Source organism: Podarcis raffonei, chromosome 2 (assembly GCF_027172205.1).
Source record: "Podarcis raffonei isolate rPodRaf1 chromosome 2, rPodRaf1.pri, whole genome shotgun sequence".
NCBI lineage: Eukaryota > Metazoa > Chordata > Lepidosauria > Squamata > Lacertidae > Podarcis > Podarcis raffonei.
The window spans coordinates 84022287-84047925 of record NC_070603.1 but is presented as its reverse complement, the minus strand read 5'-3'; the positions used below and the strand labels follow the sequence as shown (position 1 = coordinate 84047925).

Here is a 25639-nt window from a genome sequence, read left to right as displayed (position 1 = left end):
ATGGGCAGTGTTCAACACAAAGAGAGACAACACACAGTCCCATGGCTGGCCATAACGACTCTGGCTCTCTTGCCATTTTATTCATTAGCAATAAAAGCAAGCAATATGGCTTATTTAATGGGTATGACCATTTAATTAAAACAGTTAAACCAGCAACAGGTAAAGCTATAGCCAGCAGTATGCAATGAAAAGAGAAGAGGCGAAACTGACTTGTAATAGTTACATTCTTCCATTGTGGTAGCTTTACACCCATTCTAGGCATATATACTTAGAAATAAGTCCCATGACACTGAATGGAGCTTACTTCAGTGTGTGCGTGATCGAATCACAGCTTTAAGTAAGTTTCGTAGGTATGTATGAAGCAGCCTCCCTGGAATTTGCTATTCCTCTCTCCTCCTGCCAAGGTCTCATCACTTCTCAGTGCTTAATACTGGGGGTCAGGTTTTCATATACGAGAGCAGCTGCTGATAAATCTCCAAAATAGCAGCACAGTGAATGTTAATATTAAGCATGCATGTGATGTTCTTATCCCCTTAGCCTTTTTGTCTGCAAACGGACAGGTATATCATCTTTCATATGTTAGTAAGCAGAGAGGATGTCGCCCAGCACCACACAGTTCAAAGTTCGCTCAGCACATATCCCGTCTGTCACTGGAGCGTCCCAGTAGCAGGCTGATGCTGACCTGTTTGAAGGCGTTCTGTCAAGGATTCCAGGGACAGGGAGCAATTACCTGGCTTTAGTTCTGCTATCCAGCAGCTGTTCTGTTCAGGAGAGACCACAGAGGGGTTACATTTGCATTTTGCCTCTCACCAAGCAGGCGCTAGGCATACTGAAAAAATGAAGCCAACCTTCAAAACGGAATGGGTTGCAATACAGAGATCGCTGGGTGGAATGCAATCTGTAAAGCTGTCTGGGTGGGTTATAGATTAAGAGGCAAATAATGTTTATTTCGCAGGTGCAAGGAATCGGTCCGTCAGCATGGCAGAACCTACAGTTTGAAACTCCCTGTCCATTAATATTAGGCAGGCACCTTTGCTAAATTGCTTTCAGTACCTGCAAAAAAATATGTTTCCGTTTAGCCAATTCTACCCAGGCATACCCATTTCTTTTTAAACTACTTGCTTTTCCTTATAATTTGATTAGTGTTACTTTTATTCGTTTTCCAGGTTCAGTTATACTGGTGCTTTATGAATATTTTACATTGTTTTACCTTAGCCCCTTTGAGGTATTTGTATATTAAGTGGCATCTAAATCATGTTAATAATTGGGCTGGCAACTGGAGATGTAACAGCATCTTCCACTGCAACTGAGGGCAGCAGGCTAGCTTAGGGGGTGCAGGGGCCTGCCATGCATCACACAGCATCATTGCTGCCCACCCCACAGAATTTGATGTCTGAGGCAGCTGCCTCACTCTGCCTAACAGGAAGGCCTGCCCTACAGCCCAAGCACCCGGTTCAAGGAAGTTAACACCTTAAGGCTTCCTGAGGAACAGCCAAAGGGTACCTTTCTGCAGAACGCTGATCCCCAACACTCCTGAAATAGTTTGTGCACTTCCCTCACAAACAAGGAGGAGCAATTTCATCTTCTGATGTGCAGAGCTGGGGAAGTTCAGGATACTACAGATATAAACCGGCCTCGGTCCAGTATACCTGAAGGAGCGTCTCCACCCCCATCATTCTGCCCGGACGCTGAGGTCCAGCGCCGAGGGCCTTCTGGCGGTTCCCTCATTGCGAGAAGCAAAGCTACAGGGAACCAGGCAGAGGGCCTTCTCGGTAGTGGCGCCCGCCCTGTGGAACGCCCTTCCAGCAGATGTCAAAGCGATAAACAACTACCTGACATTCAGAAGACATCTGAAGGCAGCCCTGTTCAGGGAAGTTTTTAACGTGTGATATTTTACTGTATTTTTGGTTTCTATGGAAGCCGCCCAGAGTGGCTGGGGAGGCCCAGCCAGATGGGCGGGGTATAAATAATAACAGAAAATGCTGGCAGCTTATGTGATGAAAGGCAAGTGCTGTTGGTTTTGGTGGTGTGTTTCAACTCACCTGAGATCATCAGAAATAAGCAAGAGTCCCACCACTATACCTCATAGCACTTCAAATATAACCAACATGAAAGAAACATTCTCATTCCTATGTAGCTTCACTTGCCTCAGATTTTGCTCAGAAGGGGTAGAATCTCAGCTTTGAAGCACAGCTACCGGATGATTTCACACAAAATACAAATTTCAATACAAGTAGCCATCCATCCTTGTGTGTCGCACTCTTTGGCTTTCATGATCAAAGAAGGATATGAATTTAAGATGACTAATTCAACGGTTTTCTCCAGTATTTGCCAGTTCTTTCTTTTAAAGGAGCAACTCCTTCCAGAAACCCTTATGCCAGCATGCAGGGAAAAAGATTAACTGAACTGTGTGAATGAAAATGAATATGAGGTGAATATGATGACCACTGTGACAAAGTGAATGAGCCCAACTAGCAGAATCTGAAGTTTCAGCAACGAAAAGAAAACATTAGCACCTCTGCAAATGGTCATGCTAACACTAGACCGTTCTCAAGAATGCAGCAAGTATGATGTGATAGTATTTGCATTTTATATAAAAAAAAATTCCCAAAGATATCAGGGGAATTGATACACTGACTCATTGTAACATATATTTTTGTACAAGTATTTTATAGTAGGATTATTACTATTGAGCATTTATATAACACCAATGTTATGCCAGGTGCTATCCTATAAGCCAGTGGTTCCCAACTGGTAACCCACCCAGGGGGTCCATGGCACATACCTGTCAACTGACCAGGACTTCCTGTTTTCAGAGGCCATGTTCTCATGCAAGAGCACAGTGCCCAAAAATGTGTGAGATCAAAAACTATCAGGCAGGAATACATGACGAAGGTTGATTACAACCAGCTCTATTTCTCTACGGGGATGCGGGTGGCGCTGTGGGTTAAACCACAGAGGCTAGGGCTTGCTGATCAGAATGTCGGCGGTTCGAATCCCCGCAATGGGGTGAGCTCCCATTGCTCAGTCACTGCTCCTGCCCACCTAGCCGTTCAAAAGCACGTCAAAGTGCAAGTAGATAAATAGCTATCTCTCCGGCAGGAAGGTAAACGGCTTTTCTGTGCACTGCTCTGGTTCGCCAGAAGCAGCTTAGTCATGCTGGCCACATGACCCGGAAGCTGTATGCCGGCTCCCTCGGCCAATAAAGTGAGATGAGCGCCGCAACCCCAGAGTCGTCTGTGACTAGACCTAACGGTCAGGGGTCCCTTTACCTTTACCTACTTCTCTAGAAAAAGAAGTGCTGGAACCTACCATGAACGCCTCCCTTGTTCTCTAATAATGGCAATGGTGCCCATCTGAGATGCTGGAACTGAGTTCCGGCGATTTCCGGTTGAAAAAAAGCCCTGATTACAACTGAGCCTACACACACATACAGAGGGAAGGAAAACAGGGTACAACCCTACCCCAATATTTGGCAGACTCCAACCCTCTTCAGGAGTTAAATTCTCTTAACAATTAATATTGCATGCTCTCTCATTAGTTGTTCACTTTTATGTATTCAGTTTTTGACCAACAAAGGCTGAAGATGCAGAGAAAAGGGGTAAGTCAATATAGGGATGTGCAACCCCAGTTAAACAGATCCACTGGGTCCCTCTCCCACTCCCCCTTTCCCATATCATTGCCACCCAAGGCTCCCATTTTGTGCAGGTGTCTGATTGTCTTAACATTTGTGGATGTCTTCTATATCACAAATGAGATTGCTCTGTGGGTAAGACAAACAAAACGGCTATTTCAATACCGCAGTTTTGATCAAAGGTCTTCAGATGGCTCAGTGTTTTGTTCTGTTTTGTTTTAATTAAGCTGAATACAATTTGAGATGCCATTAATACAAAACAGATCTTGCTACAGAGCTGGTTGGAGCCGTATTATCTCAGGGAATGATAAACACACAAACTTAATCCAGGGACAGTCTTGAATGAGAAACAAGATGAGCAAGAATGATACTGTGGTCCTACTTATTCACAAGGTTCCTTCTTACATATATGCTGATGAATCAAGCCTTTGAACATAAGCACCAGTATTTTGGCCGAATTGTAAAAGAAATCCTGAATAAATAGAAGCATTCAATTTTTGGGGGCAGGTGTATCATTGTAGGTCACACCAATTTATCTGTAGTAAACTGGGCAATGCAACAGAAACTCAATCCCAGGTTATTCAAAAACACTGTGGTCCAACAGAATACCATCCAAAGAGCAACTGCAATTCAGGACAGTTTCAGTGTCTACATACTTTTTTTAAAGATTCTGGAAATTCTTGCTTTTTTCAATGTACATTTGCAAAGAGAATTGCAAGAACAGCCTGCCAAACTCTATTTTCAGAAACACCCAAAAGGTGTATATAAGTTCCATATAGTCTTTAATTGAGATGGTGTATTCCAACTTCCACACTTGTTCAGAAGACTGCTTAAAAATCTTGAAGTTCTGTGTGCTTAAGAGTGCAAATACAACTGCAGAAACTGGATGAACAAGGTGTTATGCCTAACACAGCTTTGCCTCAATATTAGCTCATACAAGCATATCTACAGATAGGTGTGATGTGGTGAAATGCACATTGTAATAGCATCAGGGTATGGGGTAAGTTGTGCGAGACATGGCAGACTGGAGATGGTAGAAGACTCGATACAGGGCTGCCATGTTTGTACCGTCTTTGTAACCATATAAAGTTGCCTGTTGCTTAGGGCTACAGAAGGACAAGGACAGTAGATACCAGCATCAAATAACTATAATGTCAACAAAACACTGTTGTGATGCTGATGCAACCTCATGGCTTTGTGATATGCCAGTAATCTGTATGTATACCTCACCAGAAGCATTTATTGTCAATCTTAGAAACAGGCATTAAACTAATGTAGCAAAGGATAATGCATTTTTCATATTCACGGCTACCAGATATAATGTGATCATTGCTCATAAAAGGATTTCATCATTCTCTAGTGCACAACAAACTTATCAAAATTCTATGGATGTCAAATGAGATTCAACATAAACATTTATAGGGAGAGTAAAGTTATTTTATTAAATCATGCACATCATGTGTGTTAGTGCAAATAGTTCAATCTGTACTCCAGAAATTCTATTGTTTTTTTATATCTTTACAAAATAGATTTAAAACAATTATTTACTTTTAAAAATGTAATTCTGAAGTTAAGCATTTTCAGAATAATATTTGCAATAACCTATATACAAGAGGTACTGAGTACCACTGGCATGTGTGTGTGCGTGTGGGTGGGTGTTTGGGTGGGTGTTACAGTTTCCTGCAAATGAAAAGAATGAAATGAACAAAAACAACATTTTCTAAGAGTCTGTGGACTAACATTCCCTTAATTCTAAATGATCCTCCCATTAACAAATCCCAAATAGTTTAAGACAGAACCTTTAAAGTAAAGTGACCCTCAACACCTCAAAGGCAAATTATTAACTAAAAACTCTATTTAAATATTTAACTAGATCTGCTGATTGCCATTAAATCCTTTGAACCAACTAATTTTTTTGCTGAGAAAAGTCTTCCTATGAATCAGCTGAAACATTTCACTGTGCCATTATTTTTATATTAATACAGACCTTAATTGACAGAGCTGTTGAGCAGTGCAAGCTAGCACTTTATTCAGGTTTTAATTACATACCCCTATTCGCAAGTCAATGCTTACTGGAAACATTAATATTAAGGCCATATAAAGTGTGACATAAAGCTGCTAATCATTGATAGCACATTCTTTCATCTTAAGTTGTTGCATAGAAGACCAATTAGATTATTCTACCTTCCAGAAGGATTGCCCATTTCAGATTTTGTCTTCTTCCTTCCCCTAACAATAGAAGCACTTGAGCACTTCACATAATAATGAAATTATGCCAATGAAAACACAGTTTAAAGAGACAAATATTACTTCCCCAGCTTGGTTTTGATAATAAGTGACTGGAAAAATCATTTCTATAATGTGATATGTGCGAAAATATGTTGCGTTTTATAGTGTCTATATACATGAGATTTAATAAATTACATTCAAACTAAAAATTGGATCACTGCACTATGTCCATCAGAAAAATCAAGATTTTGCTCCCAGAAAAACCTCAGTTCACTCAGGCACACACATGCACACACCTGCACACAAAAACATTCTAGACCGATGATGTCCGTTCAGTTTCTTCTAGAGCTCTTTAAGGCTGACAATGAATTATACCAGTTCCCAAGTCATCAATAAAATAGGACCTTTACTGAAGAAAAATACTTGTTTCTGTCAGAAGACTTGGAAAAAATAAAATTGTTCCCAATAGCTCAGTGACTCACAGCAAGTAAAAAATAATAATGGTATGTTCATGTACAAATAAAGTCAAACTGAAAGGCACTGAGCACACTGCATCTGCTTCCAAGTATTAAAGGATATTTGGCATGGGTGTCCAAATTGGGGAGGGGTTGGGGCGAGAAATGCATTGCTTTCAATCTGGCAATCAGATTCTTAAGTAAAATATCCACACACCTAACCATCATAAATAATTTGGTACCAAGAAGCCTACTTTAGGCCACCATAACAGTATTTAGAACTCCAACATACTATCTTAAGAATTACATGAAGTTGTGAGCAACAATATTGCTCATGACAGAATGAAGTCATAATTTTATTCCCTCTTTATAGACAGATACATTTTGTACAGTTTAAAGCAATGACCCTACTGCTGCTCTGAAGCCAAACTCTGCGGTACTAAGAGGTAAAAAAAGGAACGTGATGAATCTGTCTTTCCCCCAGTATGTGAATGATGCCAGCTTCTAAAGGGAGGACGGTGTATGGATTCAACAACAGTTCTCATGGAGAAGCTCTGGTTAGGCCTGGGTACAGCACCATGGCTGTCACAGCTACCAAAGCTGCCATCACAGGCATCCAAGGCCATTGTCTCTGTGTAGGGAGAAAAAAAAAGGAAAATAATCAATATCTCATTTGTTTCAGTGGACACTAATTAGTTAACCCCTTCAAGTTCCTGGAAGTCCCTAGAAGGTTTTCCCATCTGTTCGTGGTTTTGATTTTTTTTTTTGACTGGGCATCAAGGGGTTAAACAAAGTTCATCTAAGTGAAGGAATTTCAATGGATGTTAAGTCTCCATGAAGTGACATCATTAGCTTTAGCAGATGCATAAATTCATCCCTTAACTGAACGCTTCCTATTGAACCTTTCTGAATTTTTTAATCTGATAACTGCATTTGATGCTTGTGCCAAGATAAATGCATGCCATGCCAAATTGTGAGCTGTTAGACCTCCTCCAGAACACTGTACAAAGCATCAGCAGAAGTTCATCAGTTAACAATTAACAACACATTAAACTTTTCTTGCCTAGGTTTAAAGCAGTTCTGAAATGTAGCAGTGTTAATCTTAACGTGTATATTCTTCATCCCACCTTAAATTATGACCATTCTGAAGAATATAATTCCACACGGAGGGTGGCAAGTCTTACAGAATGCATTTGGGAAGGTAGTATCCATCCCTGCAAGAACTGGAAATGCAAAACCACCACCTGTTGCCCACACCTCGTCCATTCATTCCCCACCCACCCAGCATCTTCTTCACCACAACAGTGAGAAAAGTGAAAGGCATTCAAATCCAGAGAGAAATTTCTGAATTAGTGGAGGGTAAAAAGGAAATAAGGGACCAGTTTCAAATATGCAAACTCCTCATTTGTTTAGTATCATTAAGCAGTTAGGTTTTCTTCCAGGCCCTAACTCTGTGGCATTTTACAAAAGACAAATGTGTGTTAGAAGAAGCACAGTCAGAAACAAGTAGGTTACAACAGGACACTGTTAGCACTAGCACAAGGAAAACAAGACAGATGTTAAATGATTAGTTTGTTTGTTTTTTGGTTTGCCAATACCACACACAATGACTTATTAAATGAAGGATTTGCATCAGGTAAACCAATACCTGTTTTTCACCATGCACTATCTTACAAAAATGGCACAAACAGGTGAGAGGGACAAACATACATGGACTGAATAGTGCTTGTAGTACCTTTCTCTACCACAATGGGTTGTAACACCAAAACAGGAAAGCCAGGATTAGGCCGATGAATACGGCTGGGACGGGTGGTAATATGGAAGGCTAAAGGGAAGGGAAGGGATATTAAAATCATTTTTCTGCTATAAAATAATCAAATAGGTAAAGATGATTTAGATAGGGGGAGAGCTCAAAGATCAAGTTTTGTTTCAACTGAAACACTAAAGACATCTAACAAGAAGACACAGCTAGTCTGGTATACAACGTTAGTACACCACTGTACAAAGTAAACATGGATATTGAACAACAAAGCATTTTTTCTCTTGAGGAAGCACTTTTTAATCTACAGAATGTAATATTTTAGGGCAAAATAAACCCTAAACTCTTACTGCATTTCAGGAGGGTTCCCTAGAAGACAGAGTGCAATTGTGCTTTATGGAATTCTAGATTTTCAAATCATATTCAACAGAATATTCAGGAGCTTCAAATACCAATCAGGATTTTAATCCATCTGGATACACAGCCATTTAAAATTACCTTGTTCAAAAAACAAAATCCATCTTTCCCTTTTCCATCTGCATCAGACTTGCATTTTTAACAGAATGCAAACTCTGTAGAAAAAATTATTTTATGTTGGACGCTTCATAAAAAGCTCTTCCTATCCTGGTATCGCCTACATGCAGGGGAAAAATGTATACTGGAGGCAAGTGCTTTCACTTGTGAAGAACACATAAATCTTTTTGGGGTTTTCACCGCATATAAGTTCTTCACAAATGAGGATGCCTTCTTGTATAATCAGGGTTTTGATGAGACCCTTCTGTGGACCAAACTTCAGGTCACGCGGATCACATTTCAGTAGGCGAAAGAGCAACTTTCACTGCTGTGTGCCCCGATATATCACAAGTACATTCACATTAGCTTCCTCTACTATGGTCACTGGGTCCCAAACCCCTCAAGCACTTGCTCACCTGAAGCAGATTCCAAAACAAGAAATAACTACTCAATGTGACTTGGGGCTAGAGTAATGAGTTTTAGCAGTCAAATCCCCCAAACACTCTGCTGTTTATGATACGGCAACTTCATCATGAGCTCTGACACACCTAGGCCTGAGGTAAATGAGGAAAATGTATGATGAGCACAGTGGGGTGTCTCTCAGTTACTAAAATGGGAAGCCCCTGCGCACATGGTGTTCAGAATCTCAGGCAGTGCAAGAAGTGATTCAATATGCACTGCAACCTATCTCTTGTCAGCAGAAATTGAATGTTATAGGGTCCATAGGATGCAAAAATAGGGAACACCTGGCTATCTCTCCATATATGGTCCATCCAAATCTTATGAAAAAGACAAGGTGGAAACCCTGCTGTTCAACCCCATGCCTAAGGACAGTGTGGTAGGAAGGTTTTCCATATGACAGAATTTTAATATTAGGGACTGTTGGAAGCACAGTATTTTCTTATGGTTTATTTTATGGAAACTATTATTTCCCCTATCGTGAGCAACATAAAACAAGCTTATTTATAGAAATTCAAATTTCCTCCAGGGTAAGATAGTCCTCGATCCCAAAAAAGGTTTCTTACTTCAGCCTTAAGAGAGCACATCCAGGCCCAATTCAAAGTGCTGGGTTTGCTGTTGTTTTTTTGCTTTTAATTATTTTATTGATATAATATGAAACCAATACATCAAACTCGCTTGCTTGCCAAGAAAAAAAAAGAAAAGAAGTAGTGAGGGAAATAAAAAAGAAAAGATGGCCTATGAAGCAGAAAGGGGGCAGCACAGCAAAAACAAAAACAAGTGCTGGTTTTGACCTATGAAGCCTTAAACAACTCAGGACCGCAATACGTCAAGGACCACCTCCCCCCACATGAACCAACCCAGGCCCTGTGATCATTATCTGAGGCCCTTCTTTGTGTGCCTCCTCCATGAGAGGTCCAGAGGGTGGCAGCATAAGAATGAGCCTTTTCTGTGGTGGCTTCCGTTTGTGGAATGCTCTCCCCAAGGAGGCTCACCTGGTGCCTTCACTACGTATCTTTAGGCACGAGACAAAATGTTCCTCTATAATCAGGCCTTTGGCTGATAAAACAAATGATACCCTTTTAAATGTGTCTGTGGGAGGATGATTATTGGTTTTTGTTGTTGTTATAATATGTATTTTGTTTTCCTTTTCTCATTCTTTCTTTCTTTTTTTCTTTCTGTTTCTTTTTGCTGTGAATCGCCCTGTGATCTTAGGATGAAGGACAGTTTATACATTTGATAAATAATAAAACATCTCAAGGGGAAACTAATAGGAGAACACCTTTGTCAAACTGCAAGGTTGAAAAATAACAGTAAATCCATTTGGGTATGAGGTTCTCCAGTAAAGTAAAAGAATGTCAACTCCTCACTCACCCCGTATCTGATTCACCAACCACCTGCATACATAACTCTTCTCAGTCCCTATGCCTAATAATTTAGTGATTAGGGAATAGGGCAGTCAGTACTGTTTTATTATTATTTCAAAGCCTTTGTATATTGCCAAGTTGGATAGATATTTTTCTACTCAAAAAGGGTGAGCAAGAGCTGCCATCAGAATGTTCTGGAATCTCCCAGCAACAGAACATTATTTGGAATGTTCACACCCACTCAATCTTCTCATTTGACTGAATCAGGCAAAACATGTTTATTACTGAAAGTAAAATTCATGTTGATTCTGTGGTGAAAATCCATGAGTAAGAGACTAACTCTACTCAGATTCTGCATTCCAACATATCAGCACAATATTTTTCACATTTATTCCTCTACACATGAAAACATTTTAAGACAAAAGTGGAAGATGAAGATAGCAGATGAAGTTTCTTTTAGTTGTTGATACGCTTATTGTATTCTATTGGTCTTTAATGTATTCTCAGGTGCCTTTATAGAACTTTTAAAAATATAAATATTTAAGTTGATTTGAGAATGCATTTTACTAGAAAGACAATAAGTACTGCTACCAAGAAATATTCATCAAACTGCAGATTAACAGGGCATCCAAGTTCTTTCCCTATAGTTCTACTAGATATACTCAGGCCCATAGCAAGCGACAACAACGAGGTTGATTCTGTAACTGTTGTAGTGGAAAGACTTCACATATCACTGATCTGTTATAGCAGATTGGGTTATAATAATCAAGATCCTTTAGATTGGGTTATATTAGGTTAATTTTACTTAAAAATCATTCCAGTTGCTGTATCTAAGCTCTGCTCCCCTCAAAGTCAACAGAAGTCTGAATGACACTCCTTTATTCGCCTGAGAAGCAGAAACTGCCATTCAAGAAGGCATTTGCTGAAGTATGGCTGGCGGATGGAAATTGCTGTTCTCTCAGTCTCTGCTTCATTTTGTGTTAGATATCTTGCCCTGATTAACAAAGGTTTTCTGAAGCAAGATGCTTGAATAATTATGGGTAATGGAATATCTCCACTGGCCAAATTGCTAGTTTTGTAAGGGTTGAATATTTCAGAGGAGGAAATGAATAGAAATTCTGGGAAAGGCTCTTCAGATCCAGGCTCAGAAAAGAACTTTGGGACTCAATAAAGCCTCAGAATTATTCTCCCCTTCACATTCAAATCTGAATGGGGAAAGTATTTCCAGGTCAGTTTTCCCCTATGGAATGTATCACCCCACCCCCAATATTAGAGTTGCTCCGTTAGATTGTATTGGGCCACTGATTTCATGAAATTCCTGCAACTTCGCAAAATGTTTTTCCAAACCTTCATCAGGCATGGCTAGTAATCTCGCAGTGGAAATAAAATAACAAAAACCTGGCACACGTGTTATACAGACTTACATGATTTCCTTTTTCTTGTAGCAGCTTCAGGTTGTCTTTACACTGTTTGAGTTCATCTGTGATTGATTGCTTTTCCTGCTCAGTGATTTCAAACTTCGACTTCAGCTCTGAGAGTATGGTCTGTGTCTTTTCATACTAAAGGCAAAGAAAACACATATACTACAGACCCATTTAAACTAGATTTAAGAGGTTAAAGTAGCTTTGGGAGATGTGTCTATCCTTTTCAATAAAATATTGCATGGATATTAATATGTATGTTTTGGGCAGGGCAGCAATTTAGTTTTTGCTATACTGGAATCAAGTTCAGGAAAAAGTAAACTGGTCCGTGTTCATTCCCCTGCACTAAGATTGATTGATTGATTGATTACATTTATAGTCACCCTTTTCTTCCAAGGAGCTCAAGGTGGCTGTCATGGTTTTCTCCTTTCCTCATTTAATTCCCTCAATAACCCACCCTCCCCCGTAATTTTAGAATAAGGTTTATCTTGTTATCACTGGTGTTTTGTTGTTGTTTGCTAAAAAGTGAGAGGAAAATGTCAAAGTACAATACAAATCCTTCATGTCAGAACTAGACCCAGCATTTCCTGCTCCTTTCCCAGCAGTGGGGGAATGCAATCATGTCATGTAATCTGTTTTATGTGTGGGAGACAGGAGATGGAAGAGGAGAAGAGGGTTTGGCAGCTACAGGTTTGCTGCAATACTGAATCCTGTTGATTCCTTTAATAAAACTGCATGGTGCCTGTATTACAGTTTTGCTCCTTTCCACTAGATACTTACAACTCTCTATATAAACCTTTGTTTCATATTAAATTTTGTACTTCATAAGTTATTCCATGCTAGAAAATATTCATTTATCTAGATTAAAGCTTTTTATACAATAATTTTCACATTGCTTGAAATTAATAACAGCACCTGATCAAGATGTGAGACACTATTCAAATTCCCTAAAGATAAAATCTAGCTTTTCTGCTGAAAATTCTAGACTGTAACATATGTCATTTGGTTTAAATGTATTTCCTTTTGGGATGTGGCTTTAGAAATGGTGCAACATGTTTTTTTATTCTAGATCAAACGCTGCATGTCTTTCCATTTTATTAGACATCCTTCCAGAAATGTCATCCAAATTCTTTCCAGCAGAGAAAACCTCATGCCTAATTTGATAAAAATACAGCCACTCCCAACATTTTTGACTCAAAGAAAAAACTGAAGACAACCAGTGAGACAATTAATACCATTTCCCCAGCTGATGCTTTTCAGCTCACCTGAAAAAGTTTATAACTTATTCCAGATAAATTGCCACCATTGTATTACAAAAAATATTGTCAGAATGGTGAACCGGTGGCCCACGGGCCAGTTTTGATCTGTGAGGCTATCCTCTCCAAACTACTCCCATCTGCCCATCAGCTGATGTCACTGGTGATGTCAGCCAACAGGCAAGAGGAAAGAATTTAACCCTGCATTGGCTGCACAACCTGCTCCCAACTGGAAACAGGACTGCACAGCCAAGGCAGCAAGATTTCATCAGCTGATGGTAAAGCCTTTTGCAAAAGCATTCTTTGAAGCAGCTCAGTGTTTTGCCTTCAAGCAAACAGGCATGCAGGTGCCAGCAGGGAAGAGGAGCTTCTTCTCTCCGCCCCCCCTTAAAGGAAGTGTATGGGGATGCTTCAAAGAGAGCTTTCGCAAAGGGCTTTAGAAGACCCCCAACTTCCATTTGAGACTCTAGATGTTTGAAGATGCTGCAGCTTCCCAGGTGGAAGTTGGGCACTTGGAAACCCCATGCAAAGGATTTTGGGAGGTGGGCAGAGGTGCCCATCTGGCAATCATGTGATGTGATATAATGGCATTATGTAATTGACAGGGTATGGGCCCACCCACAAGTCATATTTGGCCCACAGATTTGGCCCATGGAGCCAAGAAGGTTGCCCAGCCCTGCTTTACTGATGTGCCACCAACCCTAAGTCTACAACCAACTACAAAAAACAAGTTACAGAAAGGTAGCCGTGTTGGTCTGCCATAGTCAAAACAAAAATTTTTTTCCTTCCAGCAGCACCTTAAAGACCAACTAAGTTAGTTCTTGGTATGAGCTTTCGTGTGCATGAAGAAGTGTGCATGCACACGAAAGCTCATACCAAGAACTAACTTAGTTGGTCTTTAAGGTGCTACTGGAAGGAAAAAATTTTTTTGTTTTTACAAAAAACAAGTTAGGATGAGTTAGACTGTTTCTCTCTCAGGAACAGAAAAAGAAGGATGGGAGTGTGGGTCAGTAACTACACAAACATCACATCTTAGGTCAAGTACCACACATAAGCTCAACATTCAGTCCTTGGATAAACACACCTTTTTTCCATGCAGATGGGCAGCTGACCAGCACAGGCTCTGCTTTGGGATTTGTGGCTTGTGGGAATGGAATGCACTGAATGGCCACAAAGTAAGTAACAATGCAATTCCTTTCCCCCGTCCCCAAACTCTTTTAATGTTTTTATCAGGAGTTTTATAAACTGCCTTGTGTTGTAAATTTAAGTATGGCACAAAATCAATTCCACCATCTGCAAAACTTTAATCACACTGAAAACCTGTTAGGTGTTTACTATTTGTTTTCAACATTTTTTCAAAAATAAGAGAAAGTTTGCACATCAGCAAATTCAGTACAGCTGTCTACCTTTAAGGACCATAAGCATAGTAAGACAAGATCAGACAGGAACAGTGTCAGGGAAGAAGGGCCATGGGCAGGAGATAAGTTTTCCATATATGGAAAGAGAATGTCACACTTAAAAAAAACAGGCTTAGGGCTGTTCCCAACTAAGTCCTAAGAGTAGACATGTTAAAATTAATGAACTTAAATTAGTCTTATCCATCAACTTCACTGGGTTTACCCTTAGTAGGCCTAATATTAACCTAGGTTTGTTAATTTTTGCGGGTCTACTCAGAGAAGTCTTTTATGTCACAAAGTTCTGTAGTTTTCTTTATAAAGTACTACACAATTTGGAATCAAGCTTCTCCATCAAAATGTAACCTAAGAGACCAAAACCTCCTACCAGGAAAGGCATTTCTCTTTCTAGTGGCCAAAAACATATTTAACCAGAGAAGTATAGAATCCCATTTTAAAGAAACCTTATGGCAAGTATGTGAAATCCACCACAGTTCATTGCAGTGCTAAGGCCCCAAATTATGGATCATATTATATATTATAGCACACCCACCCACACCCCTCAAGGTTTTAAAAAGTAGACAAACAGAGTGTTCTGAATTCCCTGTAGAAACAAAAGTTTTCTCTGCAAAAGCATAAATAGTGTCCACTACAACTAAGTAACACCACTGTATTAGTGAATTTTGAAAGCCAAAATGTTGGCAAAATATACAGTCCCATTAGTCCCAACTACAAAATAAATATGAAAATGGCATTCAGATGGCAACTGAAATGATAACAAGGGAAGGGATTGAAAAGTGCAATGGAAATGGTCAACCAATGCTTTCCTAGTAATGTTAATGAAGAAACAAAACAGCTACTGAAGGTTCATCACCTCCATTGTCTGTGCATGAGGCACTTTCTGGAAGGCGTTTAATGCTTACTTTATGCACTTTCTAGCAAGCTCAAATGCTACCAAAAAACCCCACTAACCTTCATAGACGTGCATTCCTAGTTGTTAAGGGAAATGATTGCCTTGACTACAAAACCAATTTGAACGCTTTAATCTTTACAGAAAGCTGAATTTCTATCACAAAGTTCAAAGCCTCCCTCAGGATCTAATGTGCCTAAGCTCTTCAGTGCAGAGAATAAAGGAATAATATGAATTTGTTCCTACTTTCCTCTACTCACTCTCTACATTAGTTGGAAACAGAAGGAGGCTCAGTACACAGGTTCGTTTTGAATGTGGCACAGTTATCGTGAGGTGAACTGTGTGCCATTTTTATTATGGATTTTGCCACACAGGGCATCAACCACTACCAGGCAATTCTCAAATCTTTAACCTGATGCTGTAAATATAAAACATCATCAATGTGGACACTTCTCATATGAAACTGAAAAGGCAAAAATCATCTCATGAAGTAACTGTAGGAACTGAACTCAATGAGCACTTTACAGCTTTAGCCCTAATTAGGTTCACAGGTGCATCTTCATATTTGCCCTAACAGAAGGAGAAAGTCAAGGGCTTTACGTCTGATGGCAGGGTCAGTCCAGTTTGTAGAGAGTTGTAAGCAACTCTAGGAGCCTTTTGTTGCCGAAGGGCAGGATTGATTAGATAGATTGATCATAAAAAGACAAGTGAATAAGCATTAACAAACCTTTTTTTTAAAAAAAAGGAAAATAATTGGAGTACATTTCAACAAGCAGAAGAGCATGCTTAACTCAGACAGTTTTGAGAAACAATGCATACAGAATTATTTCACATCAACTCAGCTGGGTTATCTATTCCCCATCCACACCCACTAATGGCAACTCCTGTCCCATTGCTTTTCAAATCTTTTTAGTTCCAAAATCTGTCTGTCTCCCAAAGGCCTTGTTCATACCTGCATGAGCTACAGGGCTTGCATGCTCCCCACTTCCCTCTTCTCCCCTGGAACAGCCACAAGGAGGAGAATGGAGGCTTTTGCTTCCATTTCCAGCTCACCACAGTTAGCGTTACGTCTGCGTTCTGGTTAGTGTTAACTATGGTTTAGGGAAACCCAACTTAAAACCATGGTGTATACCTTGGCTTGTATACCCAGACCAGTTCACACTAACCACAATTCTTCATTTGGGTGAAATGAGTTACTATGAATAATCAAAATGGATGCAAAAACTTTCTGTCCCTTCCTTGCAGTAGGAACAGAGGAGAAGGAACCCAAAGCTAAACTGTAGCTTCGTGTTACATCCAAATGCAGCTAAGGGGAGAATGCTGTTGACAGGGCAGGAGAGAACTACAGTGAGGGTCCCCACAGGGTGGATGGAATCCAGAACAATTGTTTTCAGACATACAAAGCAGTGATAAAGACGAACTTGAATTTCTTGATATCTACCTCATTTTGAGCATCCTTAGCTTGATTCTCTGCTTCATTAAGAAGGGTTTTTAGACTAGCTGCATCTCGCTGATGTTGCTCTTTCAAAGACCCCATTTTATTTTCAAGCTCCTTTCGAGTCAGCTCAAGAACACTCAGGTCACTGTTAAGCGCTAAACTCTGCTGTTGAGAGCTGTGAAAGAAAAGAAGGGCAAACCCCAAAGGAATACTACATGTTTAGAAACAAATACTTTTAATCAACATGTCATCTATTTCCCCTCCTCACAATCAAGCACTTTATAACATGTGCAGCACTATGCACCCACAGTATCCCTATAACTGAACACAGTACTGGTGCTCTGGCATACTGCATACAAAGTTCTGTAACAAATGCATAATGAAGTTTCAAGCCTCAAGTTTCAAGAAGGAAAAATAAATGTTTTTTAATTGACACACCACCAAAATAAAAATATAGATAATGGAATGCTTTGGACATTATGCTAAACCATAGTTTAGTGTTATGAGAATGAATTGTAGTGAGCCTCAGATTCATGCACCCCCGCTCCTCTAGTGCTACCATATGGAAGAATCCGGAGGGTTCTGCTCCTGTTTTAGATTAGACACATTTTAATGCCCTTCTGAATCTGGACAAACTGATTAATATTAAGTATGGTTAGTTGAATCAAATCAACTTTAAACCACAATTCATGAAGCTGAGTTGTTTCAATTAGCTACAGTGAAGATTAATGACACTTTACGGTTTAGATTACATATTAATTTGTGAGTAATCTAAAATGGAAGTGGAAGCTTTCGGTTTCTTCCTTGTGGCTTCACTGAAGGAAAAGAAGAGTGTAAGAATCCAAGGCTTGTTCACATCATGCTAAGCCATGGTTTAGGGTTTATGTGCAAAGCAGCCCAATGTTCAAATAAAATTAAACCAGCTGAGAACAGAAACCAGAGCTGGCATTCACCTGCCTATTTAACTAAAACCTTTCTTTACAATCATCTTCCTTATATATTACCAACATTTGGAAGGTGTCCCGGCAACATGTAAATAATTATAACTTCCTCTAATAGCAAACACAGGTGGTGAGTGCCAACAGGAATGTTGCCAACAAAGGGCGGCTGGAAAAAGGAAGGAAGCAGCAACATACTTGGGACAACCACAGTTTACATAACTACAAGACCCCTTCCTTCCAAAATATAGCCTAATGCAAAGATGAGCAAGAACTGTCCAGAAGCCATGGAAAGCTTATCATCAAGTTCAAAAACAGGGAAGTGGAAGGTCCTGGTTTAAATGGATGGAACAGAGTGGTATGGAACAGAGTGGATGGAAAAGTGGTACCTCTGGTTACAAACTTAATTCGTTCTGGAGGTCCGTTCTTAACCTGAAACCGTTCTTAACCTGAGGTACCACTTTAGCTAATGGGGACTCCCGCTGCCGCACGATTTCTGTTCTCGTCCTGAGGTAAAGTTCTTAACCCGAGGTACTACTTCCAGGTTAGCGGAGTTTGTAACCCAAAGTGTTTGTAACCCGAGGTACCACTGTACTCCTGTTTGGAGGTGAAGCTACATTGCCGTATTTTGTTGTAGGGCCTACTATTTCTAAATTTTAATGCTAGATAATGAAAACACACCACAACATAGGCAATCTTTCCAATGTTAAAAAAGAGAGAGAGTATTAAGTCATGGTAAAGAATATGAGGTCTTTGCAACACAAGTGAAGCAACCAAGCAAAACTAGGCGGTGTAAAGGGCTTCTTGTATGACCAGTAGGACTTTTGATGTCTTGCTTGCAATGGAAGACCACCCCGCTTCTGACTCAGTGCAGCAGCTGGAGACTGCAAAGCATGGAATTAGTCTGGCAATTCTCTAAAATGTAGCCAAGGCTACATATGCTATGACCTTTAAGTCATGTAGCGGGGAGAGGTGGGGGGAATCATGTGGAAAATATTTATACAAAGTGACCTTCACGTTATTTGCAAACTGGCATTCAAATGCATTCCATTTTATCTGTTAAGATGTATTTTAGTCAGCATTTTCCAAAATCAAAACACATCTTTGAATCCTGCTACTAATGAGTATTTTAAACTTAAAAGTTTTAAATGAAAATTAAAACATATTAGCTTCCACTCAACTTTTATCCTTCAACATTCCCTCCTGTCTCGTTATGTTATTATCTTACCTAATAATTTCCAGAACCTCCAAAAAGGGAGAGAAGAAAAATAAATCCCAACAACAACCCTGACCACAAGGGTAGTTAGGAAATTCTTGATTAAAGTCTCATGGAATGTATGGCATTCAGAAAATTCCAGAAATCACTGTGTCCAGAAAGCTTTTTATTATTTCACAGCCTGTCCTAATGGTTCTTCATTTTCAATGCTCAGTTCATTGAATGGTGAGGACTTTTGATAGTGGAAGGACCAATCTCTTAGCTATCAGTGCATAGGCAAACTTGGCTCTCCAGATGTTTTGGGACTACAATTCCCATCATCCCTGACCACTGGTCCTGTAAGCTAGGGATGATGGGAATTGTAGTTACAAAACATCTGGAGGACCGAGTTTGCCCATGCCTGCTTTAAATTGTTTGAAGTTGGGGGGGGGGTTGGAGAGAAAGATCTTGACACCAATAGTACACTTTTCTATTTCTTTTTCAGATTAGGGCAAATCACTGGGAATTCCTAAGCAAAAATTGTCTAGCGCTTTAGATGTACTAAATGACTCTGGACCAAATCTGCTAAAGAAACAGCGCAGGGTATTGCGAATATTGCCACTTGTAGGAGGGAGCCTTATTTTCATTTAAAATACATTTTCAAAATTAGTGCCCAATTTTAAGGAACTATCACCATATGGTAAGACTGGGATTCACCCATCCAACATCTATGTACTTCGCCATAAGATTCAGCAGCACTTACTTATGGAGCTCCTTCTCCTGTCGCTGAAGTTCACATGCAAGCAAAGAGTTCTCCTTCTTTAATGAAAGGCATTCAGTTTCAAGAACAGTCCACTCCTTTCTCAACTTTTCAAGTTCACCTACAAGCAAGTAATGCTATGTTACCCATTAAAGTGGACTGAAAATTGGGATCTTCAAAGGTGTTCGAGTAACATCTGCAATTATTCTAAAATATCTTTGACATAATAATTATATGCCCAGTTTGTGGTAAAAATTGAGGCCAGTCTTCATAGTTACACATTTAATTCCTTTAAACCTGACCCACCTAAATTAGCACTACTATATGCTAAACTAATTTTCCACTGAAAGCCATGCACACAGTTTCAGGAACTACCGATAGAGAGGTCACGGTGCTAAATAATTACCAAATGCCACAATAAACAGGAACCTAGAAACTGCCTTATACTGAATTCAACTAGCTCGGAAATTTGTCTACACTGAGTGGCAGCAGCTCTCCATGGTTTCAGAAATGGTGGAATCATAATCACACCAATTTACTAGAAAATATAATGATTTAACTTCAGAGGACATGAAAAAAATCACCCTAAAGATAAGACTTTACAACAATGCAGGTACACATGCTAGCAGAAATCTTAAGGATTTTATCAGTGATATTATAGATAGAAACAGCTGGCTGTGTATAATATTGTAGTCATGGAAACAGATCATTCTGAGTTGAGAGATAGCATTTGTTTGATCGAGGCAAACAATTAGAAGCTTGAATACATTTTGAAAAACACTCATCAGTGCAATTAGCACAGAATGAATGAAATAATTCTGGAGAGGCCAGTTGGACGTGGTTATGTTAAAAAATAATAATCTCACAGTAAGTAATTAGAACAAAACAATAGACCATTTTGTTGGTGCAGCTTTATACGCATGCAACATTAACACTGTAGCACAATGTCATAACACAGTTAGGTGCTATATATTGTATAACCTGGTTCTCCGGTGCCATGTTTTCAAATATTCCATTATAAAGTTTCGGCAGCATTTCATCAGTTTTGACTTCTTGCAATGGTTCAACCCAACCAACAGCAGTTGGGAGTCAAGATATTTCAAGGATGATATGCTACACTACAAACCTGTTGCTGTAGCTTGCCAAACCTTTAAGATGTTTTCAGGGATTCCAGATAAAGTGTCTGCATAGCATGGCTGTACGGACAGATCCCACTGGTCACTGCTGAACCAAAGCCTACTAGAGACTACTTTCTGTCACAGTCACATATCTTCATCTTGCTGCACCAGTGGACTGCAGAAGCCCTAAACTTATATGTGCCATTTAAAGTGCAAAGGACAAAGGACTGTAGGCATATTCTTCCTAGATCAAACTAAGAGGTCCATCTAGTGCCATACCTTGCAACCGGGCGGCCTCCTCTTTCTGCTGATCCTCACACTGCTGACATCGTAGTTGAAAACTGGCTTGCAGACTGACGATTTCTTTCTCGTATTCTGAAGCCTCTTTGCGCCACCGCTCAAGCTCAGCCCTTACTTTCTGAAGCTCTTCTTGTAAAGCAGCAACATCTCTTTCCCTTTCAGACGCAGCCTTCTCAGCCACTTGTTGCAGTAACAGCATCTCACTCTGAGCACTAAGCAACTCGTTTCGAGTACTGGAGATCTCACTCTCCTTTTTCTCACGAAGACATTCAATATCTTCCTGCAGCTGATGCAGCTGAGCTGTAAACATTTACAAGAAATCAGATTTTCTTAAGGAGGTTGGGTAGGCAAATTCATGTCAGCCATTTGGAGCTCTATAAATGGAAGCTGACTGAACTTTAGCACTTTACTTTTAAAAAGAAGTTAAGAAAACAAAAGAAAGATGGGTGTAAGAACTCGGCTGCAAACAGACTGGCTATGCTTACGTGTAATGCTAAACCATGGTTTAGTGCTACATGCACAAACAAGAATGAGCCTGAGCAAAGCATCAGGCTCATGTGCTACCACCTTCCTCTCCTCCACATGCATGGCCGGTGAAAGTATTTGGGCATAATTTTTGATCCACTTTCCATTGGTTTGTGGTGTCATATGAATCAGAGACAATGTTTTTAATTCAGCATTTCTGGCTTGTATGTAACAACAAGCCAAGTTTTGACAAAAGGTAACTGAACTCTGTCAAAATCCTCCCAGATGAGAAAGACAAGCATGTGAGTCTGAGATTTTGCTCAGGTTCCTTTCCGCTCATGCGCACAGTGATAAACTGTGGGCATAGGGCGGTGTATAAATTCAATACATAAACTAGTTTAGTGTTATATGCAAACCAGGCCAATGATTTAATTCCAACACTTCTATCATCTAATGAAACCATTCCTAGATTAGATTCTGTTTTATGTTTTAAGTATTTAGACAAATTGGAAACCAAGGACAATTAATCTTTTGGCACACAATGCAGAATTGGGCAAGGTGTCAACAGATCTCATCCTGCCTGGTTCATCAATTTGTCCTAGCATTGCTCTAATTCTGGAATGTCTGCATCTTAAGCTCTATCTTCTTGACCATACAGCTAAAGATGTACAGTGGTACCTCTAGTTACGAACTTAATCGGAGGTCCATTCTTAACCTGAAACTGTCTTTAACTAGAGGTGTGATTTTGCTAATGGGGCTTCTTGCTGCCACTGTGCCGCCGGCACACAATTTCCATTCTCATCCTGGGGCAAAGTTCTCAACTCGAGGTAAGTCTTCCAGGTTAGAGGAGTTTGTAACCTGAAGCATTTGCAACCTGAGGTGTTGGTAACTTGAGGTACCACTGTACTGCTGGACAGTCTGCTTGAAATTCTGAGGAAGGGACTGGGTAGCCAAAGCCTGCTGGCAACAAAATGATGGAAGGAGAGGCTATAACGTCCTCTCACCTCCACTCTCAGAAAGGAATTGGTGCTGTTAACCTACACCAACCCATGCTCCTTAACAGTGCTATTTTTAAAAAACCAAAACAGTAGTTCCTTGTTTGTTCCAGCAGTAGCTGATCTCATCTCCTGCAACTAATCAAAAGTGACTGCTGGAGTATATTAAAAAATGCTGTTTAAATCCGGGGTGGGTGGAGATATGTATTCATAATCTCAACAGAATTTAGTTTCACTTTCCCTGAATGTTGGTTTGTCATGTTTTCTGTACCAGCAACAAATGCACTTTGGTTTAAAGCAGAGGTGGAGAATCCCCAAAACTTATCAGTTTCGGGCAAGAACCACAAGTTTGAATGTAATCCTTAACTGGAGTTCTTTAAAAGTGAAACAAAACTCTGGTAATGTCCTTGCCATATTCAAATGCATCATCTGCATCTTTTCTACTAAATCTTTTGCATAAGGGTGTTATACCTTGGAGAACTTGGATTTGCTTGGTGGATTCTTCAGCTTGCAATCGATAAGCTTTTCTCTCTTCTTCTAACATTGCTGTAAGTATAATGACAGGATCTGAAGTTTTGCTCTATTATACTTACCATTTGGAAAACATTAGAAATTAGTTTTTAGTAGCTCATTAAAATAATGTCAGAGTCCATGTAAGTAAATCAAAATATTTAAATAATCATGTTACACTGCTAGCTGTTAATACATTTTATTAAAGCTTTTTTTAAAAAAAGAAATGCTTCCCTTCAATGCATCCATGATATTACCATGTTATGGAACAAAATGAAATGGACAATAAAAAAGGCTTATTTATTTCCATTGCTTAAATTAAACATTCAAATTTATAGTTCAGTCCTATACATGTTTACTCAGAAGTAGGCTCCATTGAGTTCAGTGGGACTTACTCCCAGGTATAGGAGTGTAGCTTCAAGCAACTCCATGGGACTTACTTCTGAGCAGATGTGTGTATGATTGTGCTGTTATTTTTTACCCTTTCATCATATGGAGAGTATAAAAATGCCCTATCCATGTATCTTAATAACAATTGTCAGACTACACAGATTTAACTATCTGTTTGGTTGCTAAAGTACTTGGGCATTTGATTTCCTGGGTACTCTGCAGATTTAAAGGAATCTTCATCTCACCTTGCAGTTCAAAGCATTTTTGTTTACTTGTTTTAGCTAGCTCTTGGGCTTCAACCAGTTCCTTGCGCAGCTGATGAATTTCTTGTTTAGTCTCAGTTTCAGATTGTGCACCCTGCAATTCATCTGCTAAAAGAACATTTTTCTTTAAAGTATCAGTTCTAGCAAATTACTATTACCCTGCGAAGACAGGATCTTAAAAGAGTCATGCAAAATTAGTCAGCTACTCATTGCATTAGAGAAAGGTTAGGCGATAAATTAAAACATTGTTAGGAAGTCAAATATCAATACACTCTAGCCCTGCATGCAAGAATAAAGTTTAAATCCGCATGAATAATGTAGGCAGGCAATTCAAGTCACAACATATTCTGTTGTGGCAACATTTCAAATATGAGCAACTCTTCATAAATACACTCAAAGCGGTTTGGCATTTCACTGCTGATGCTAATTTTATTCTTTCATTATTAATTTTTTTCTAGAAGAATGGCGTATTCAGCACACCAGATCCCTACCAGAAGACAAGGCAAGGCTTAGTAAGGCCGAGGGGATATCCTTGGCTTCCCCTTCTATACTTTATACCCTTCTATAGGCAGAAAGCAGTGGAATCGCTAACTCCTAGGCACACCAGATCTTTTAGTTGTGAGAGAGGGGTGTAGTCAAGTCGGGAGACATCTTGGCCCAAACTGCACCCATCGTTCATGCATTTTCAGAATGTCCTGGTACCTGCAGTAAATAATTCTGACCTAGCCAAAAGCTTTTACACTTCTCTCCTGGATATTGCTGCTTGCCACCACCAAGGCTTCTATTACTCTGTAGTTTGAATAAGCCAGTCTTTACACACAAAATGTGTCAAACTTTGATAAGGAGAAAGTTGGGGGTGAGAAATCGGGATGTACTAAATGACAGGTTCAGAAAGTACCCCAAAGGCATATCCAAGAATATTATTTTCTTTTCAATCATACCTGAATAGCATAATTTAAAACCACAACAGAGTAGACTAAAACAGATGAAAACTCATAGAAACTTTCTAAACATCTGGGGAGGCTTGTCTAAACAAGGATGTTTTCAGCAGGTGCTGAAAAGAATACAGTGAAGGTGCCTGCCTGATTATCAATAGTTTATCATAGATAATCTGGTCCCAAGTTGTTAAGGGCTTTATAGACAACATTCAATGCCACAATGGGCCAGTGTGTCTGGCTCTTAACCAAAAGGCTGGTGGTTCGAGCCCACCCAGGGACGGCTGTGGGCAGGATTCCTGCATTACAGAGGGTTGGACTAGATGACCCTCGGGGTCCCTTCCTACAATTCTATGATTCTATGACTAATAGTAACACCAGTAGCAGATCAGCAGCCAGTGCAGACCTCTGCGCATTACCCCTTGATTAGCCACACATTATAAAAAAGTAAACAAGTAGAGTGTTTTAAGGTGCTCTTTCCTGATAGACAGAGGTATGAATTCACCTGATGCTTTCAAATTTCTGAATCCTAAAACTGAGCAGCTATTAATGTGGTTTCTTCAGTATGTGTGTGGATGACAAGGAGGAGCACTTGCGAACTTAGATAGTCTGCTCTTTTGTCACTGTATTTTAATGAGTAGGTGTTCAGAAACTGTACAAAAAGGTAAACCTGATTTAAATGTTACTTAAACTGATATTTTCCCCTTGCTGATACAAAATTGCCTTGAATTAAAGTCATCCCTACATCATGATACACAGGAAACAAAAAGAAAGTTTTCTGTTTCTGATTTCTGTGTTTTCATTTTATGTCGGGTTTATACATAAATTACTAACAGTCACTTGGGTGTTTATTTTAAATGAATCAAGTCTTGCAGTTCATTATTTCATTTGGTGCCCCAAAGGACATCTTGATGAGCAGTTTTGTTGACAAAGAT

At 39.6% G+C, this 25639-nt stretch overlaps 1 protein-coding gene across 21 annotated transcripts in view; it reads right to left on the bottom strand.

The window, feature by feature from the left end:
• Positions 1-245: 245 nt before the first annotated feature.
• SLMAP (sarcolemma associated protein) overlaps positions 246-25639 on the bottom strand; it is a 96996-nt gene continuing 71602 nt past the window's right edge. For 7 of the 21 annotated variants that reach the window (XM_053377888.1, XM_053377887.1, XM_053377897.1 and 4 more), the window contains 7 exons: positions 23752-23877; positions 23078-23152; positions 21126-21446; positions 19732-19849; positions 16839-17010; positions 11841-11975; positions 5050-6949 (listed from right to left, as the gene is read on the bottom strand). In XM_053377888.1, coding sequence (XP_053233863.1) covers positions 6860-6949; positions 11841-11975; positions 16839-17010; positions 19732-19849; positions 21126-21446; positions 23078-23152; positions 23752-23877 — 1037 coding nt within the window. In that variant the 3' untranslated portion in view covers positions 5050-6859. Of the gene's footprint in view, positions 762-5049; positions 6950-8053; positions 8144-11840; positions 11976-16838; positions 17011-19731; positions 19850-21125; positions 21447-23077; positions 23153-23751; positions 23878-25639 lie in introns of those variants that run through there. The other 14 variants (XM_053377894.1, XM_053377895.1, XM_053377901.1 and 11 more) reach the window with 6 other exon arrangements.